The sequence below is a fragment of the Sinocyclocheilus rhinocerous genome, unplaced genomic scaffold, assembly GCF_001515625.1.
Source record: "Sinocyclocheilus rhinocerous isolate Xijiao unplaced genomic scaffold, SAMN03320098_v1.1 scaffold2194, whole genome shotgun sequence".
Lineage (NCBI taxonomy): Eukaryota > Metazoa > Chordata > Actinopteri > Cypriniformes > Cyprinidae > Sinocyclocheilus > Sinocyclocheilus rhinocerous.
The window spans coordinates 714377-735385 of NW_015652304.1; the positions used below are offsets into that span (position 1 = coordinate 714377).

Below are 21009 nucleotides of genomic sequence, written 5' to 3' on the forward strand. Positions count from 1 at the left end.
GTCCAAACTGAGAGACCATTTTGAAGGCTCAGGAAACATTTGCAGGTGTTTTGAGTTGATTAGATGATTGGCATGTCACCATATTCTAAGTTGTTGAGATAGTGAATTGGTGGGTTTTTGTTAAATGTGAGCCAAAATCATCACAATTAAAAGAACCAAAGACTTAAACTACTTCAGTCTGTGTGCAATGAATTTATTTAATACACGAGTTTCACAATTTGAGTTGAATTACTGAAATAAATGAACTTTTCCACGACATTCTAATTTATTGAGATGCACCTGTACATAGTGTTACTCAAAAACTGGATTTGACTTCAGCTGAATTACAGACTAGTAACATTTTATGTAAAGCCAAAGTCTCAAAATCACAAAACTGTGAGGCTGAAGTTAGGTAAGTGACTGATTCTTGTGCCGTTATGTTAAAAGGATTGAATGTAACTGGCACATCATGTCAAGGTGAAATATTTTCCACTGTAATAGCCACAGTCTCAGATTGAAGGCGGAATGTATGTGTGAGTAAGAAAGGGACGGACAGAGCTGTAGCTTTGGTGTCAGTTGCCTAATTTTTGTTGGTGACAGGAAGCTTATCTACTAATGTAAGCTAATATAACCATTATGGAACCTTATAAGTGACTGATTTGGGACGTACAGTACGTATACTCAACACTTAATGGATTGAAAGTTTGATGATAGCATGATCCTAAAGACTGGAATACACTACACGACTTTTAAAATAGTATAACTTAAAAACCTTTTGCGTAAAAAAACACTAACGCACATAAATATTGGGCCATTTGTATGTGATTTGGGCCGCTTTATGCAGGCATACTCAACCCTCAATTGATTTCAATAGAGTTTGACATTATCTTGTTGCTAAGCTAACAGTTGGTTAATCTAATAAGCTTAAAAACTCGTATTACACATAAATATTGGGTAAATTTGTATGTGATTTTGTCTACTCTTTGTAGGCATACACCCCACCCTCAGTTGATTTAAATAGAGTTTGACATTAGCATGTTGCAAAGCTAACAGCTGGGTACTTTTGATACACATAAAAACACATACCGCACATAAATATTAGGTAATATCACACAAGATTTGGGATGCTATACGTAGGTGTACTCCACACTCAATTGACCCTTCGCAGGGAGTTTGACTGACAGGCGATCTGACCAATTATAATGTTGAATCCGCCATTTTGTCAGACAAACAAACCAGACAGGAGAGTAGATTAACTTCGGTGGACTTAAACCTAAAAAAATGGTGTGGATTGATGTCTTTCCGTGGTTGAAATACAATTCCTTCTGATGTTCATTCATGTTTATTTGGTGCTTTGACTAGTAAATATGAAAAGACGATTGGATATATTAAAGAGCCACAAAACAGTATTGTTTGAATTTATTACAAAATTTGAAAGCTGAGACTTTGTTTCATTCTAAAAGTAGCTCTGTTTTGTCTGTCGAGTGTTGTCTGTGCCCTCTTTGCTCCGTGATGTATTTTTCATTGTGTGAGAACATGTGTAGTGTGAGAGTGGCATGGCTTGTCAGACATAGCTACAGTAACTAAGTAGTCTTTGCGAAGGGTTAGTTGATTCCAGTAGAGCATTTTTGATGGCGTTGAACTGTTTTACTTATCGTTTTCATAGCTGAATGAATGTTTGTTATAATCAACCGTTCTCTTGCATCATCGGCCATATTGGATTTATTAATTGTTTCTCTGAGCTCAACACAATGAATTCTGAGATTGCATTTCCGTTGAAGTCTATATGTAATAGGCTAATGCTTTGAAATTTGTCTAAAAAGGTATCTTAGAAGGCAGAATAACTAAGTTGCATATTTCTTATGAAAAAACCTTGTTGCTTAAAATGCTCAGTGGGTTTTGGAACAGTGCAGCCGTCTGAAGTGTGTCTGCGCGTGAGTGGGTTTGTGCGAGTGTTATGAGGTGTTCTCTTGCATCTGGCACTGTTCTGAATGGATCTGTCTCAGCATGTAGTCTGGAATCACCTCTACGTGTGGCTGTGGTCATTGTTCTGCAGGTGCTTCTGATATGGCAGACATATGGGAAATTTGTTCTGTCTCAGTATCTCTCTTTCGCTGCCTGTCTTCCCTGTGGCTTACTTTTTCGGTCTCTCCCTCTTTCACACTTACGCGTTATTTCTCTTTTTCTCTCTGTCTCACCCACTCAAGTTTTTCTCTTCTTTTCTCGTTCTTTCACTCTCTCTTGTACTTGCACTCTTTTTCCTTTTCCTCTCTCTGACAATTCCTTTCCTCTTCTCTCCTGGTAATTATTCTTGGTCTGGATATCTTTCTCTTTCTTTCTCATACTATCCTTAGTGCTCTCTCTCTCCCTAGATCTCTCTCTTTTTCTCTCTGTTATTGTAGTGGGCGGTGAACGGGGGAGTGTTATTGGAGCGGGGAGAGAAAAGCGAGTGAATGTTAGGAGAGATGAAATGAAAGGCTGTAATAAAATCTCTTTATTTGAGATGGAAAATGGGTGAGTGAGTCAAGTTTGCACATGAATAATGGCCATGCTGATTGTATACCATTATAGCCATTATAAAACAGCACAATAGAATCCCGTTAGTGCTGCATTGCCCCTCAGAGTAATTAAAGGGCTTTTCTCTCAGTGCATTACTGCTGAAGGTCCAGAGACATGTGAGATACTGATGCTCTTCCACATCCTCCAAACTGCTTCGATTTGACTCGACTCATCTAATGGGGAATTACCTCTCCTCAAACCCCCAGTATAGTAAGTCCCATATGAAACAAGTTTATGTGAATGGACGATGGAGCATCTAGAGTGATTGCGGAGGAAATGAATAAGGAAAGTGACTGCTTAGATGCTGGCGAACGCTCACATCTCTGAGTGACCGGCTATATCGATTATTGATAATCACCTTTGCACACCATCAAGCACCTATTGATGGCTTTACTGCTTGAGCTGTGTGTGTGTGTGTGACAGCTGCTTTTGAAAGGATGAAACCAGCAGGAAATTCCTGATGAGGCATAATGTCCAAAACATTTTCCTAACCACTTAAAGCTCTCTCCTCGTTTGAAATGGCAGTCGTGTGTGCACATTGAAGCAAAGAAGCTGGAGAATGCTGTCTATGTTTGAGCATACGAAAATCTGCCACAATTATTCTATGTGATTAATTGCAGTTATTTTAATGAATTAATATGCATATCATTTCTGTAGTCTTTTATTAAAGGGTTGTTGAATGCTTGATTCTGACTGGTTTGTGAATGTCCTAACACTGTGTCCTAAGTAACCAGACGTGATGCCATGAAACGTGATAAGGTATCGCAAAGGTATCTTTTCCATGTTAATCAGAGTTTTTGTCCTAACCAGCTGCGTTGGCCAGTTCAATTTTAGAAACTGTTTCTATTTCTGTGACGTCACGGCTGGAAAAACATACAAACTATTTCAAAGATAATCTCAGGTACTGATTATGTGCTTTGTTTAATGTTAAAAGGATCTAATGTGAGTTAGAATATCATTTTGCTTGACATTTATAGCCATACTGAAAGCAACAATGGACAATTTACCTCAGATCTCGAAAATAAACTAAAGGAAACATAAACTTTAAAACTGTGAGCTCAATGTGAACCAACAAGCGTGTTCCATGACCAAGATTGTATCAGTTACTCAGTATGTACTTTTAATAATTTTAAAATGGTTTAATATTTATGAATTAGATTGCAGTATGTACTCATCTGTTTCGTTGTGAGTGCAGTACACTTGGGGAAAGAGCCTGCCCATACGCTCTTCTGATTGGCTGTGATTTTTGATTGATTTTGTCATGTTTTGCGTCTGGTGTGGACAAACAAATTGATTCCCTTATTGCATTGCATCTGGTTAGGACATGATGTAAGATGTGCAATTTTTTTATTCAGGAAACGCACAGCTGAAGTAGTTAAAGGCACAATATGTAGGTTTTCGCCGCTAGAGGGCGTGTATTCAAAAGAAACAAAGGTGTAGTTTGATGACGCCGTGACTGAGTGTGGAATCATGGGAGTTGTCGTCTTCATCCCCACAGCCGACGCAATCCGACGGGACTCAGGCAGAAATCATGTTCATGGATGAGCTAATGATTTATTAACGTAGTAGAATGAAGCAGGGTGAGGCTGAAAGCCGTCGAAGCGAAACGAGGCCGCTGAATGAGCGTGACACACGGCTCGAAAGCAGCGGAGCTTTTATTATGCCACAGTCGACCGCTTCCGCTTCTTTCGGTCGTGAGTATGTGTGGTAAAGCAGCGCTGTTTTATCATATACGTTTGAAAGTTCTGTTATAATGCTACTCTGTGCGGTCGTCACCGGTCTAATAAAACGCATAACATATTAAAGCGTATTTGGTGTTTCCATGTTTTCTGAAATCGAGGGTGTATGACGTCATTGGCAGGCGACACAATGACAGTATAGACACGGTTCATGTCACTAGTTAAAATCGCTTATTTCTCTGGATTTAAACATTCTTCGAAACATTTGGGATAATGTAAGTACACAAGTCAGCAAAATATATAACACTGTTCTAGTGGTTTTTGGATATTTTAATAAAAAAATCTTACATATTGTGCCTTTAATTCCATAGGTCTTGACTACATTACAGTTCCATATCACTTCACCAAATTATTCCAGTTATTTCAAAGGTCCTTCTCTCTTTCCAATAACTGCATTAGTCTACATATCAATGGCTCAAGCCTCTATTACTAGCTTTAAAATTATGTTTAGAATTGGCAACAGTGGCTTGGGATGAGATTAGTCCTACACACAAGAGCTATTTAAGGACAAATATCAGACAAATGTCTTGAAGTAAAACATTTGAACAATGTCTTGAGCTGTAAGTATAAGTATCATAGTATAAGCGGAATAATTGACTTCAGGCCGAATTATTAGAAAAACAATAAAATAATTCAATGGCCCGTCATCAGTTTTCCTTATGTATATCATTTATATAACTGTGTGAATGTACTGATGTTAAGCATTGTGTTTATAGGTGTTTGTATGTGTGAAGATGTGTGTGCCTTGCATGCTCAGCAGCGAATCCTCAGGAGATGTCTGGTCCATTCACACTCCGTAAACATCCTTCCTTCCATAAATAGACAGGTAAAAAGAACAGGAGAGAGCTGATAAGAACAGCATGAAAGAGTGCAGTGTGAAATCGGAGACTTTGCGTGTTACTATCATTGTTTTTGTATTTCGTAAAATATTTGCTTTTTCATATTCACTTTTTATTTGCCATCTATGCGAACTAGTTTGTCATATTACATGAGCTAGCTGCAAAATAATTGTATTGTTGTCCTAAACACGCTGTACACTGGGGTCCAAAAGTCTGAGACCACTAATGAAAATGCTTGTACTTAGCCTTTTCTGATTTAATGCGCTTCCTTTTCATTTCAAATGATATTGCTAGCATAAAAATGGGTATAAGATTGTCTTCGTATTTGGTTTTCCTCTTTTGCTTCAATGACAGCAGCACTCAAGCTGCATAAACTCCTGATAAAAACCTAATGATCATATTCTCCAGCATGATGTGAGATGATGCAAAGAGCATCTTGAACTTCAGTGGAAGCAAATAATCTCAGATTGTTTTGATTAGAAATAATGCAAAATCTCAAATATTTTTGTGCCTTTAAATCACATTTTAAGGCATTTTGAGTTTTCAATGTGGTAGGATATTTCAGTCCCATTGTATAACATAAAAAGGTCATTTTAGGTCTGGATGAAACTGTTCAATGGCATGTACACTTGCACAAAGCAGCATGCCTTGAATACATCCTCCTCCAGCTCCTCACACATCTGCTCGACCCTTAACAGCCCTAAATATCTGGAAAAAGCCACTGTCAAATCAATACTTAATTTTCACACCCTCTTCGCTCTGTTACGCGTCCCTGGGGAACATCTCAGCTTAGACTTGTTTAGTAGATGTGAGGAAGCGTGCAGATGCCTCTGTTGATCAACCTGTTGCCTGTGCACAAGGTCGCGGGGCTCTGTGTCTATATGTGTTTTTATGCAGGTAAATAAGTTAGAAATAATAAGAAATGTTCTTGAGCACCAAATCAGCATATTAGAATGATTTCTGAAGGATCATGTGACACTGAATACTGGAGTAATTCAGCTTTGCAATCATAGGAAATTACACTTTAAAATTGAAAATGAAAGATTGAAAATGTAGTTTGCTCATTATTAAAACAATAGGAGTCAAATGTAAAGTCCCTACCTGTGTTTGTGTGTAATCCATCTCTAAGACACATATATAAGGGGTGATCCAGTGGGCTGCGGGACCCTAATCCCACTCCTGTCACACTAATGCTTTTACAGCACTCTCATGGGAGCAATAATCATCAGTACATAGAGAAAAAGAGAGCGTGAGGGGGAGAAGGAGAGGAAAGAGAAGAGATGGACAGCCAGAGGAAGGGTCAGTGAAGGAGAGAGGGGGCAATAGTGCACTGAATTAAAAAGACCCTCGAATGGCCATTAATGTTAAGCTTAATGTATGTGTGTGTACTGTATAACTGTGCATGTAGCTGAGGCTGTGTGTGTTTCCATTTTTTTCCTTGGCCTCTGAGCATGTAATTGGGTTTTCAGGGGTGTAATGGTGTATGTCAGTGTGTAATCAAGTGTGTGTGTGTGTGTGTGTGCCAGTCCTTGTGTAATTGGGCTTATCTGTGTGTGTTTTTCATTAAGTGAGATAAATGACTGTTTTTGTAACATTTGATTTTGGTGGAGGTGTGTGTTTTTTGCAGCTTTTTTGTTTTGTGGTTTAATAAAACCCATTGGTGGGTAACTCATAGGAATATGGCAAGCTGTTTTAACATATATCTGGAATTACATGTTCACTACATTTTAATGTTCAAATGTGAAAATATGAATTCTTGAAACAAAATGACAGTCACAGAAATCAAATTATTAATTAATACACCGTTTTACTAGTGGAAATGTAATTATTAACATCAAAATAGCTATTTTCTTAGTAAAAAAAAATCAAGATATATTGATATTTCAATAGTGAAAATTAATGTCAAATCGGCTTGACATATAGGAATGAAAAATCACATATCTGTTAAATATCTCAATTGTTTCTCCTACACAGCAATGAGACTGAAGGGAGAGAATTTTGCTTAACACTCCTAAAAAATGTGCCCATATTTTGATTCTCTTTCTTTAATACTGGTTTGGATATAAATGGATATAAATCATCTTTACCTGCAGTACAGAGTCATTCATAAGCTGCGTGTGCAATAGCTGCTTTATCATAGACAAACGATCTTTGCAAGTCTCATTTTCTACTATAGATTGTAAGTAAATATCCACCTCATATAGCAATCTTTTAGTTTTCTGTGTTATAAAAATATCCCAGTACTATTTCGTAAGAGAAACCGCTGAATACCCACTTCACTTCAAGAGAAACAATGCAATACCCACTTCATGAAAAGCTGCATGATTTAAAAAGTAGCGATGCTACCACCAGCTGAGAAATGTAGTTAAACTAAACGCTTCACTACTTTTACCTACATTAGCTAGCTGAGCTATGCTAACTACTCAAATATGTGTCATCTCTTTTGCGTCTACACAGATATGTGTCAATCTCATTTTTGTGGAATTTTAGAACAAAACAGTTCATACTTGAAACAGAACTAAGAACTCCAAGTCAACTAAGCTATGAATGAGCAACCACTGAGCAATAAAGTTCCTCTTGTAAAGGCGAAACAGATCATGTTCTTCTCATATTACCAGCTGGGGTTGGGTATGTGTGTTTGTGCTGGTGATGTATTTATTGTCTTGTGTGTGTTTGTTTATAGAGGTTGATTGTGGTTTATTTGCTGTGTATTTCTGTATGGGGTGAGTGTAGGTCTCAGGGTGAATGATAAAGTGTGGCGGGTGTGTGATTGGTTTGGCCAGAGGGTTCACATCATTAGACTGCTTGACTTAGACAAAGTGCTCTGAATAAAGGGGAAAACACACAACACAGCACATACAGTGATATTAATCATCTGCAAATCTATCTTTGCCCTGGACAAAGCACCTTTAAGGGTCGGTCCAGTCGGTGGCCATCTTGGTAGTAGCCCCGGCAGCTATTTTCTCTGTCGAAAATAGAAATATAAGTACATTTTCTAATGAAATTGTGGAAGGACTAAAATCTTCATGTTTGATACAATTACATTTAAATAACACATTTCAAAGCAGCAATGCCATTTGACACTGATAGCATCATAAATGTAGCTTCTTTAGCTCAAATCATGCTATAAATGCTATTTCTTAAGGCTATCTAGTCTAGCTATTGTATATAAACAAACTATATCAAAAAGGCAATCGGCTGTTCTACCAGCCACCATATTGAGCATTCTGATTTCTCACGTTCATTTTTATGAGTGGTCCATCTCTTCCCCCTTATATTTTCTCTGGTCTTGAATATCAGAATATCAATCCTTCAGAAAAATTCCTGAAGGATTTTTGTGTCATGCTTGTTTTATCTTAGAACTTGTGTGTGTGAACACGCCATCCTTCCTCTTGTGGTTAAGCTGTGAGTGTTGTTTGTGTGTCAGAATCTGAAAAAATCTCTCGTTCCGTGTGCGCGCACGTTGTATGTGGCTTGTATTTGAGATTTGAGTCACTTCACCCAACATCAGCGGTAAATGAAGAAATTGAAACAAGAGGAAGTAATTACATTAGAATCACAGATGACTGTGTGCATTTGTGGCGGTACATTCAACTGCGAGTGTGTGCGTGCGTTTGTGCGCGAGCGTGTTCGTGACAGACAGAAGGCTCGAAGATGACTGTGTATTCAGACGTCAGAGCCAATTTGTTCGGTGTTTATGAAAGGACCAGGGAGAAGTAAAGAGAGGATGCTGAATAGATGGAGGAGAAATGAAAGGAAGATTTTGAGCGTGCAAGAGAATGCTGATGGAGTTAATGGAGCTCAGAAAGCCTATTAGCTCTGCATGGTGTCCATCATGACCTGGATCGATAACTGCTAATCTAGCCACGAGTCTGGTCGTCATACTCTCCATTCACACACTTATATATAACATGAGCTATGATAGTCATGTCACAGACAAGGAGGACTCACTTAGTATGATGGTAACACATCATCAAAAAAAGAAGAAGAAGAAAAAAAAACTCAGTCACGCAGGGAGAGCGAGAAGAGAGGTTGGGGGGAAGTGAGAGGAGAGCGAGATTGAAGTTCTGACCTTCATGACCGCATATGCATTAAGTATAGTTAGCATCCTCAACAAAAAGCCTCCAGTAAAGATCTCTCTCAACTTTGTGTGATGTCTGACATGACATGTTTTCATTTCAAGGCTCACATATTTATAGTTTTTTTAGTAGGTCTTAGAAATGTCCTTTTAATTTAGTCAATATTTCACAGCAGCGCTCATTACAAAAGGACCAGGCCAAGGTCTCACCGTTTAAATATCCACTGTATCCAAAGAAGGTGAAACTGTTTGTAATAATATAATATAATATAATATAATATAATATAATAATTATTTTGCATTATTATATTATACATCATTATATAAATAATATATATTATTTATAAAATGATTTATAATTTAATGTAATATATTACATTATATTATACTGTAATATGTTATTAATTATATAAATAATTTAATTATAGTCCATTTTATTTTTATTGAATTGGTATATAATTTTAGTAACAAAGATAAAATGTGTTGAAAATGACATAAATGTGTCAAATTTAGAAATGTCAATTTTGAAAATTGTATCAAACATATAAAATATTTATCAACATAAAACAATAAAAGGTCCTTTTTGTTTTTAAAATAACTGCTTATAATGATCATATTGAAGTATCAGTATTTTTAGTATTACTATTTAGTATTAGCATTAGTATTTTTATAGCTATATTATTTATATAATTATATAAATTTATATAATTTATGATAAATTTCTGAGTGGTAGAGTCTTGAGCACTTGTATCATGTTATTGTTATTTTGTTGTGTTATATTATGTTTTTATATGTGTTTTGAAATTGTGTGTCAAGGAATAGATGTCATTCATTTTACTGCAAAACAAATTTACCTGCGGGTATAAATAAAGTAACCTAACCTAACCTACTTAATTTTTAGAAGTTAGTGTTGTGAATTCTTCATGCTTTATGCATGTTATTTTCTTTATTTCAGAGACTTCATTATGTGTGGTTTGTTGTTACAGAAATGGCTTATTCACGATGTGAGTTATGCATTCTGACTAGCCTTTACCTTAGTTCAAGTTCACCTGTGCATTCGTATTATGGTCTGTGCATATTTTTTTATGTTTTTTGTGCATTAAAGTTAGTTTCCGGACAGTCATAGCTTTAACAATAACAATAACCAACATGGCCAGAATCCCTGATGTTGTTTCAGGACCAACAGTGACGTTGATGAAGGAACATGTCCTGTTCGGATAAATCACATTGAGCTTATAGGGCCAATAAATCTTTCCATCCATTAGAGAAAATCATCTCTAAGACTCGTTTGGAAGCCTGACAGAGACTGAAACACAGCAGTTGCTGTATTGATAACTGTTAGCCCCTGGATGGGTACAGTGTGTATGTGCTCCAGTTAGGAGCCCTGTGTATTTATATATATATGTGTGTGGGTGTGTGTCAGTGTGAGAATGAGACGGTTTGAGGAGCTGTGGGTCCCCCAGACACCACTGTCTGTCTGTCCGGGTAGAATAATGCTTCCAGTACGGAGCCTTAAATTAGACCCACGGGTGGCCAATCTAATAATGTGTGTGGTTCAGCTGGACAACATCGAGGCTCAGGCTGGAAACAATTTAAATATTTTGCTTTTTGGTCAGGGGAGAGTTTAAGCAAGCTGTGTGAGTGTGTGTGTGTGTGTGTGTGTGTGTGTGTGTGCGTGCGTGTGTTAAATGAAAACTGTGATGAGTGCAGCAGGTAGTAGTGTATTTCTAGGTGTCAAGTTGAGATCCCTGCAATCACACACAGGCAGACACACATTTGAGTAACCATGACATTGTGTGTGTATGGTGTGATTGGAAGTGATGTGCATGTAATCCATAGATTATAAAAAGACACTAAAAATGTCTTGGCAGACTATATGGCACAGATGTACATGCTGTGATTGTGCTGTTCATTTCTTATTTAAAGAGATAGTTGACCTAAAAATGAAAATTATGTCATCATTTACTCATTTAGGATTATTTGTCTTATGTAGAACACAAAAGGTGAATTTTTTTAACAATATCATATTTTTATAACATGATAGTGAATGAGGAGTGGGGCTGTCAAACTTCGAAGAGGTTGGAAAAGGCCCATGAATTTTTATGTTTTTGAAAGAAGTGTCTTATTCTCACCAAGGCTGCATTTGTTTGGTCTAAAATACAGTAAAACAGTCAAATAGTACAAGTTTTATTACTGTTTTTTTAGTTTTAATATATTTAAATGTAATGTATTCCTGTGATGGCAAAGCTGAATTTTCAGCAACATTACTCCAGTCTTCAGTGTGACATGATCATTTAGAAATCATTCTAATATGCTGATTTGCTTAAGAATTATTTCCTATTATTATCAATGTTGAAAACGGTTGTGGTTCTTATTATTTTTGTTGAAAACATGATGCCTTTTTTTCAAGATTAATAGAAATAGAAAGTAGAAAGAACATTTTTTTAATAGAAATTTTGTAACATTATAAATGCCTTTACTGTCGTCCCATTTGATCAATTTAATGCATCTTTGTACTAAATAAGTTTTCCTTTTTTTTTTTTTTTTTTATCTTACTGACCCCACACCACTGAACAGTAGTGTATATTCCAGATCTTCTGATGCCATATAATAGTTTTGTGTGAAATTCCAGTTATTATTAATGAAAAAAGTAACATCTGGCAGTCTCTGATCTGATCTCATTGCAGGACATTTTATCACATGATTAAAACCTTCCATCTGTTCATCACACAAATCTATTGTATGACTTCAGAAGTAATATGGATCATTTTTATGATGCGTCTGGTGCTTTTTCATCCTTTTTGAAGCTTGAAAACTTCAGTCCCCATTCACTGAAACTGCATGAAGAAAAAAAAAACTTTTTCAGATTTGCTCATTTTGTAGTTTACATCATGTCAGTCACATGAGTTTAGAACGACATAATGTAAGACATTTCATTTTTGACTGAACTACCTCTTTATTTTCTTTGGGAACATTATGGGTTAGCATCTGAAAATAAATATTTCTCTGTAAAATAATAATGGTGAGTGTGCTAATAACATTATTTGCATATGTTTTACAGAGCTCCATGTATTCACTGGCATTGAAGTGTCTTATCAGCCTTTCCACCGTCATTCTTCTTGGACTAATCATCGCTTACCATGCTCGAGAGGTGCAGGTAAACACAAATAATCATCTCACATTAGTGTCTATTGTTAAGATGCGAACAAATTTACCATTGTTCTGCAAAAAATTAATTTGAGTCAAAATCCAATTATTGCAATAGTAAGAGAATAAGAACAGAGAAATTTCATGTAAGGGCACAAGATTTGACCATGCAGATTTCATAACGGGTTCAAGTTGGTCACACAAATTTGCTGTGTTGACCAATAGAAATGTGCTTGGTTTGAAAATGACTTTTGTGTGAGCTGTGCTTCATACTCTGTGTAACTACACTATTGACCGTTTTAGCCACAAAATTTTGCTGAACTTTAGCTAATGCGACCGTAACTTTAGACTGAAATAAAAACGCTTTTTGGAAACATAGAGTACAACAGTAATACTGTGGTATTCAACAAAATACTTAAATACGATAATTATTTAGTACAGTGGTATATACAAATGCTATTATCATCTGATACATCACTATACCATGGTGACTCCACAGTGCTTTAGTAAGCACTAATTTAATTGAAATAACCATTCAGTAGGCCTTCTTAAAGACTGTTGCAAATAGTTACTTACACATCATCACATGTGTAAAACAAAACACTCTCGCCTCTGTCTATCACATCAGTCTGCTTGTGTTACACTGTGATGGTGTCAATGAAAGAAGTGCGGAAAAACAGGAGGAAAAATCACATTCAACATTTCTGTTTTTGTTTTGTTTACATCCTCCCCCACTTTAGTGTGGCGTGCTGAACAGATGAGTAATGTTGTTTTAGGCTGTTGCCCTCATCAAGGGGACCTGAACTCAACCGCTCATTAGCATTATGCTAATAGGAAGGTTAGCAGTGGAAAGTTGCTCACAGCAGCCTCAGTAGCCAAACACACAGTGGCACTTTCAATTCCTTTTAAGCTCTCTGTCTTTCCTTCATACACACAAACTTCTTTGAGACGTTTAGTATTTATGATATTTTTGGGTCTGTTTGTTCCTGAGAGTGAGTCATTTTGTGACTGTTTGACAGTTACTTGAGAAAGAAGCTTGTCTGCCCTTTTATCAATGAATACATGAATAATCCGCTGCATTTCCAGTATTGGCATAAACACACATGCACACATTTGTACTGTATATACAGTATCTATCATGGTGAGGACTTTCCATTGACTTGTGTTATTCAACTTGTGATATTTTTTTTAAATTTCACATAAAGCACTTTGACTTGTTTATATACTGTACCATTAAAAAGTTTGGGGTCAGTGAGATTTTTTCTTCAGCAAGAACCCATTAATTTGATCAAATGTGACAATAAGGATATTATAGAATAAATACCTTTTCCAGAATAGGGCTGTGGCTTTAACAGCTCGTACCTCAGATACTCTGATACAAAACATCAGTTTGGTTTTGATTATCATATCTATCGTGCTAAAATCATGCATTTCAAGCCATATTAGTTTAAACTTCTGATATACGGTTTTCTGAGCGCACACATCCGAAGCACATGCACAGAAAGTGGCTGTCACACGGCATGTGAGTACTAAACTAAGTTCTCTTTCATGTCTTATTGCACTTAAACTGTCAAATAAACACAAGTTTATATTAAAAACACACAAGTAACAAAAACAGTCAGTTATGTCTGTGAAGGTAAACAGCTTGGAAAGAAATCGCATAGGGATGTAACGATATTATCAATATCGCGATATTGCGATAGCAAAAATGTCTCGATATTATCGTGGTCACATGATGATATGAAATGATAGGTCTTCCGGGCAAATAGTGTAGTTTTTAAAATATATTTAAACTTCTTATTCTAACATAAAAGGTCTTTAAAGTTGTGTTTTGGGCCATTATGCTTTGACACACTATCTGTCAAATGAAATAAAACCGGATATGGCTTAATCCCTTCATCAAGTCTGTTTTCGCTGCGTGTTTCAAAGTGAAGCGGACACATTGTTGAGGAGATCAGCTCGTGATCCTGTATTTTCCGTGTAAAAAATCCACTGCGCTCTTGTCTCCTCTGAGGCTGGGACTCTAAACAGTGTTCTGTGCTCGTCTTTGCAGCCAAAGACAGAACAGTTAGCATGCTTTGCTCGAACTTTCGCCATGGCGTTAGAACTGGTACACTATTGTCTCTTGCAAAAACCCACAATGACAGCACCATGGGTGAAAAGTTGCAGATTAAGGGGCGGTAATATTATAATAACATCCCCTTTCTATGTCACGAGGGAAGCAAAATCTGAACGGCTCATTTTTCACAAGCTTGCAGAGAAAGGCTTAACAAAATAAATTACTGGGTTGTTCTTTTTCACGTTTCCTGGGTTGGTAGATGCACTGGGACCCGATTATAGCACTTAAACAGAAAAAGTCAGATTGATAGGTCACTTGATGTCAAACTTTTCCTGTTTGCTTTTGTAATGTACGTTCCTGGGGTCAACTATTATATCTTTCCAGTGTGTTTCACTCTCTTTAACAACCACAAAATGCAACTGCATTATAAAATGAGTTGTTAATTAATAATTAAAATATTTGCTTTGAGCAGTGTTGAATCATGGAACATGGGCATTCAAGGGCAGCAGCGTTCTCTGGGATGGTACAGAGACACTGTGTGGAGAGACAGCTCTCGGTCCAGCGGCCCATATTAGAGGCAATTTTATAGGATTGTGCCCACTACCTGTTCTGCTGGCTCCCATCGAGGATGAGCAGTAACGTAGTGGGAAACATTTTCAGAGTAGTATCCTGTGCTTTTACTTTGCCATCAAGTCTGTTTTCGCTGCGTGTTTCAAAGTGAAGCGGACACATTGTTGAGGAGATCAGCTCGTGATCCTGTATTTTCCGTGTAAAAAATCCACTGCGCTCTTGTCTCCTCTGAGGCTGGGACTCTAAACAGTGTTCTGTGCTCGTCTTTGCAGCCAAAGACAGAACAGTTAGCATGCTTTGCTCGAACTTTCGCCATGGCGTTAGAACTGGTACACTATTGTCTCTTGCAAAAACCCACAATGACAGCACCATGGGTGAAAAGTTGCAGATTAAGGGGCGGTAATATTATAATAACATCCCCTTTCTATGTCACGAGGGAAGCAAAATCTGAACGGCTCATTTTTCACAAGCTTGCAGAGAAAGGCTTAACAAAATAAATTACTGGGTTGTTCTTTTTCACGTTTCCTGGGTTGGTAGATGCACTGGGACCCGATTATAGCACTTAAACAGAAAAAGTCAGATTGATAGGTCACTTGATGTCAAACTTTTCCTGTTTGCTTTTGTAATGTACGTTCCTGGGGTCAACTATTATATCTTTCCAGTGTGTTTCACTCTCTTTAACAACCACAAAATGCAACTGCATTATAAAATGAGTTGTTAATTAATAATTAAAATATTTGCTTTGAGCAGTGTTGAATCATGGAACATGGGCATTCAAGGGCAGCAGCGTTCTCTGGGATGGTACAGAGACACTGTGTGGAGAGACAGCTCTCGGTCCAGCGGCCCATATTAGAGGCAATTTTATAGGATTGTGCCCACTACCTGTTCTGCTGGCTCCCATCGAGGATGAGCAGTAACGTAGTGGGAAACATTTTCAGAGTAGTATCCTGTGCTTTTACTTTGCCTAATCTCATCTGTCTCACTTCAGCTGCTATCTGTCTGCACCATAGGAATAAAATAAGCGTCTGCCCATGAAAAAAAGCCTCCTTATCTTCTAGAGGCCAAAAATGAGGGATGGATGATAATAGCGGCGTACAGCTATAGGTCAATTTAATCAAATCACAAAATATACACTACTGCTAAAATGTTTGGGGTTAGAAAGATTTTATTTGTTTATTTATTTATTTTAAAGAAATTATTCAGCAAGGGTACATTAATGCATTGGTCTTAAGTGACAGTTAAATCGTTTAAATTGTTTACATTTATAAAAATATTTCTATTTCAAATATATGCAATGTATTATGGTTTCTACAAAATATTAAGCAGCACAGCTATTTTCAACATATTTTAAATTATTATAATAAGAAATGTTTAAGCAGCAAATCAGCATATTAGAATGATTTCTGAAGTATCATGTGACACTAAAGACTGGAGTAATGATTGCTGAAAATTCAGCTTTGCAATCATAATAATGAATTGCATTTTAAAATATATTTAAACTTATTTTTTATTACTGTGTATGTATGTATATAGGTAGATAAAAAGTAATCTAACATTACTAACTACAGTTTTCATCATGTAATCTGTAATCAGTAATGGACTTCAATTTGTAAGTAATCTACCCAGCTCCGTATATATATATATATATATATATATATTGTGATGTCCTAGGGCGAAATGAGGTTTTAGTTGCCACAAAACATAACCACAAGAGAGGCCGATGCGAAGTTAACAAAAACTGATGTTTTTATTCAACCAAGAAAATAGGATGGTCAACAAGGAATCTAAACTGGAACTTAGGTTCTTCCCAGTCTAGGGTATCTTCGTTGTCTTTGTTGGCTGTGTTCCCTATGTCCGTTTCACCACAGGGCCACCTTCAGAAGGGAGACAGAGCAGAAGGAAGGCAGGTCAGTAAGCAACACATGACAAGATTCACCCTTTTTGCTCTTCAGCCGGTTGTCTCTAGTTACTTTTCAGCTGGTCTGGTCTAAGCCATCCAAAGTTTCAGCATCTTGTCCTGGGGCCACCAACAACAGACTGAAGCAGAGATCCTGATTATTATTTTTTTGCCACACATTCCCCCCCTCAGCTCAAGGCTATCCCCGGGAGCGACCGACCAAAGGCACTCCTCCATCCGTGACAGGTGGTCCACATTTCCTTGCAGTTTTCCCCCTCGATGCTCCAATCTGAAGCAGAAGTCCTGTAGATCCAAGAACCAACGTGTGACACGAGCGTTAGAGTCCTTTGCAGTGGACATCCATTTCAGAGGAGCATGGTCAGTAATAAGGGTGAATTCTCTCCCCAGCAGGTAATACCTTAGCTTTTTGAGGGCCCACCTGATGGCCAAGCATTCTTTCTCCACTGTTGAATAATTACATTCATATTTGAGTAACTTACGGCTGATGAACGTAATGGGATGTTCTTCTCCATTTCTCAGCTTTGAAAGGACTGTTCCTAAGCCCGTCTCTGAGGCATCAGTTTGGACAATGAAGGGTTGTTGGAAGTCTGGAGTTACCAACACCGGGTTCTCACCTAGAGCCTGCTTAAGAGAGGAAAAGGCCTGTTCTACTTCAGCAGACCAGATGACATGGTGAGGTAGGTGGTTTTTGGTCATGCAATGGAGCTGCAAGTGTTGAAAAGTTTGGGATAAACTGACGGTAATATCCAACCAGACCCAGGAATGTTTTTACTTGTTTCTTTGTTACCGGTCTTGGCCACTTGGAGATTGTGTCTGTCTTTCGTCTCCGAGGTCGAACATTACCACGTCCAATGGTGAACCCAAGATATTCTGCCTCTTCTAATCCCAACTTAATAACCCATCAGGAGTGGAGAATGCCGTCTTCTCCTTAGCCTGGTCAGTTAAGGGGACCTGCCAGTACCGCTTAGTCAGGTCCAGAGTGGATACGAAGCGGGCTGGCCCCAGGCGCTCAATGAGCTCATCAACTCTGGGCATAGGTGACATCAAAGTGTGAGATTTCGTTCAATTTTCTAAAATAATTCAAAATCTTACACTGCCATCGGGCTTGGGGACTAAAACAATTGGGCTTGACCATGCACTGTTGGATTCTTTAATGATGTTCAGGTCCAACATCTTCCTTACTTCCTTCCTCACTTTCCTCCCAGGTTCTGTTACTATGTCATGGTAGACCACTGTGGTCCGTCCTGGTAGTAGGGAGAATACATCTGAATGTTGGCTTACCAACTCCCGGAGGTCTTGTTTTTGGGTTGGGGTCACTTGGGCTCCCATCTCCACTTCCACTGGCCCTTGGGAGAGGACTTGGGATGACAGTGTGGAAAGCAGACATCGTTCTGGCTCATACCACTTCTTGAGTAAATTCACATAAATCTGGTGGATCCGGCGCCGACTGAGCTGCCTTATCTTATAGTTCACTGGACCCACTCGTTCAACCACTTCATACGGCCCATGCCACTTGGCGAGAAACTTGCGTTCATGCATAGGGACCAACACCATAACCTTTCCTCCTGGTTGGAACTCTCTTAGCTAGGCCCCTCTGTTGTAGACTCGTGCCTGGGCCTCTTGTGCCTGTTTCATGTGCTCTCGAACAATTGGCCACACCTGAGTCATCCGTTGGTGCATCTGTTCCACATGTTCCACCACAGAGCGATGTGGCGACGGTTGGTTCTCTGAGACCTCTTTGGCAATATCCATCATCCCTCTTGGCCTTCGCCCATAGAGGAGTTCAAATGGGGAAAATCCAGTGAAGCTCTGTGGTACTTCTCTTATGGAGTACAGCACATAAGGCAGCCGCTGATCCCAGTTTTTCCCATCCACCTCAATCACTTTTCACAACATTAGCTTTAAGGTCTGATTAAACCTCTCGACCAACCCGTCAGTCTGAGGATGATAAACAGAGGTATGAATCTGGCTCACCTTGAAGAGTTTACACATCTCTTTCAGGACTTTGGACATGAAGCAGGTACCCTGGTCTGTTAGAATCTCTTCCACAATGCCCACTCGGCTGAAAAGCAGGAATATCTCTCTGGCCACTGCTTTAGCAGTTGCTGCCCATAGGGGTATGGCCACTGGATACCGAGTGGCATAATCCAGGATTACCTAAATGTATCGATAGCCCCGGCTGAATTTGGGCAGTGGCCCCATGATGTCCATCGCAATTCTGTGGTATGGAGTCTCAATAATGGGTAAAGGAACCAATGGGTTGCGATAGATTACCTTGGGCCTGGTCTTCTGGCAAGTTGCACACTGTCGGCAGAAATCATCAACTGCTCGCTTCACCCCTGGCCAGTAAAACCTCCTCAGTATGCGTTCGTATGTCTTCTCTGTTCCCAGGTGGGCACCCAAGAGAAGGGAGTGAGCCAAGTACAACACTCTGGAGATATAGGGTTTAGGTACCAGGAGCTGTTCAACAACCTCCCCTTCAGTCTTAATGACTCGGTACCATAAGTTATTTTGGCCTTTTGGCCCTACTGCATATTCAGGCTGTACTAGGGTAACCTGAGTCTAGTAGGGCTTCTTTGTCTTGGTTGGCCACTCTTACTGGAATATGGGGGGTTGTTGTCCCCTGGCTTGCCCAACAGGTCATCCCATAGTGACATGCTTTATTACCAGTGTCTGCCGAGGGCAAGGATTCTTCTCTTCCTGGACAGCTCCAGGAGAGGTGGCCTTCCTGTCCACAGGAGTAACACTTTCGTGGGTTTTGGATGCCAGAGGGCTGCCAGAGAGGTGGGATTGGGGCCTGGGCTGGTGTTACTGACCTTGTCAACTGAGAGTCCCCCTGGTTTTTCGGTGGCCCCCCTCTTTCTCCTTTGGTAATGAGACGGCCCATTTTCAATAGATCCTGACTGTTCACTTTCATTACCTCCAACGTCACCTGATGGTTTTCTAATAGGGCTGTCAGAGTCTCAATGTCAGCAGGACTGGTTTGTGCAGCATAACGCTTTGCCTCAGCTGGCAGGGAGCGAATGCATCGGTCCAGCACAATTCTTTCCACCACTGGGGGGCCTTCCCCTGTAGTGAGCCAAGCCTTTGTAAATCGGGTCAGTGTGGCTATATGAGGTCTCACTGGCTGAGTCGGATCAAAAGTCCATGCATGGAAACGTTAAGCACGAGCAGGGAGGCTATGCCCATAGTGGAACAAGATGGCCCTCTTTAACTTCACATAATCAGCTGCATCTTTAGCCGGCAGATCTTGACAGGTTCTTTGGGCTTCCCCTCTCAAAAAAGTTGCCAACAGGGTGCCCCAGTCTCCTTCAGGCCATTTCTCTCTGATTACAGTTCTCTAAAACACCTCCAAGTAAGCTTCAACATCATCATCTGGAGTCTGCTTAGTGAGGACCCTCCCTGGGTCTATTGTGTCCCTGGTTTTGGACAGGACTTGACACATTGTGGTAACTGCCTCCCTGAGGGCACATAGCTCCTCCCTCTGTTGGGCATGACTGGTCAGCAAGGCATTAATGGCAGCTTCCATTCTGTGCTTATCTGGGTATAGTTTTGTGGCCACTTAAGCGCTGACCTCTATGCCCGCATTCTCCACCAAATGTGATGTCCTAGGGCAAAATTAGGTTTTAGTTGCCACAAAACATAACCACAAGAGAGGCCGATGCGGAGTTAACAAAAACTGATGTTTTTATTCAACCAAGAAAATAGGAGGTTCAACAAGGAATCTAAACTGGAACCTGGGTTCTTCCCGGTCTGGGGTATCTTCGTTGTCTTTGTTGGCTGTGTTCCTTATGTCCGTTTCACCACAGGGCCACCTTCAGAAGGGAGACAGAGCAGAAGGAAGGCAGGTCAGTAAGCAACACATGACAAGATTCACCCTTTTTGATCTTCAGCCGGTTGATTCTGGTTACTTTTCAGCTGGTCTGGTCTAAGCCATCCAAAGTTTCAGCATCTTGTCCTGGGGCCACCAACAACAGACTGAAGCAGAGATTAGCACAGTAACACGAAAATGTGAAATCCCAAGTTTATAGCAATATGTGCAATTGCCTAGACCTGAACAACCACCAATCACTTAATTAACCCTCGCATTGAGTTCCTCAATGAGGTTAAAATTTATATTA

At 39.1% G+C, this 21009-nt stretch overlaps 1 protein-coding gene across 1 annotated transcript in view; it reads left to right on the top strand.

Annotated features, from left to right (window-relative positions):
* Positions 1 to 21009, top strand: part of LOC107714686 (small conductance calcium-activated potassium channel protein 2-like) — a 70096-nt gene that overhangs the window by 6472 nt on the left and 42615 nt on the right. Inside the window, exon 3 of the mRNA XM_016520624.1 lies at positions 12256 to 12351. Within this exon, the coding sequence (XP_016376110.1) occupies positions 12256 to 12351 (96 nt within the window). The remainder of the gene's footprint in view (positions 1 to 12255; positions 12352 to 21009) is intronic.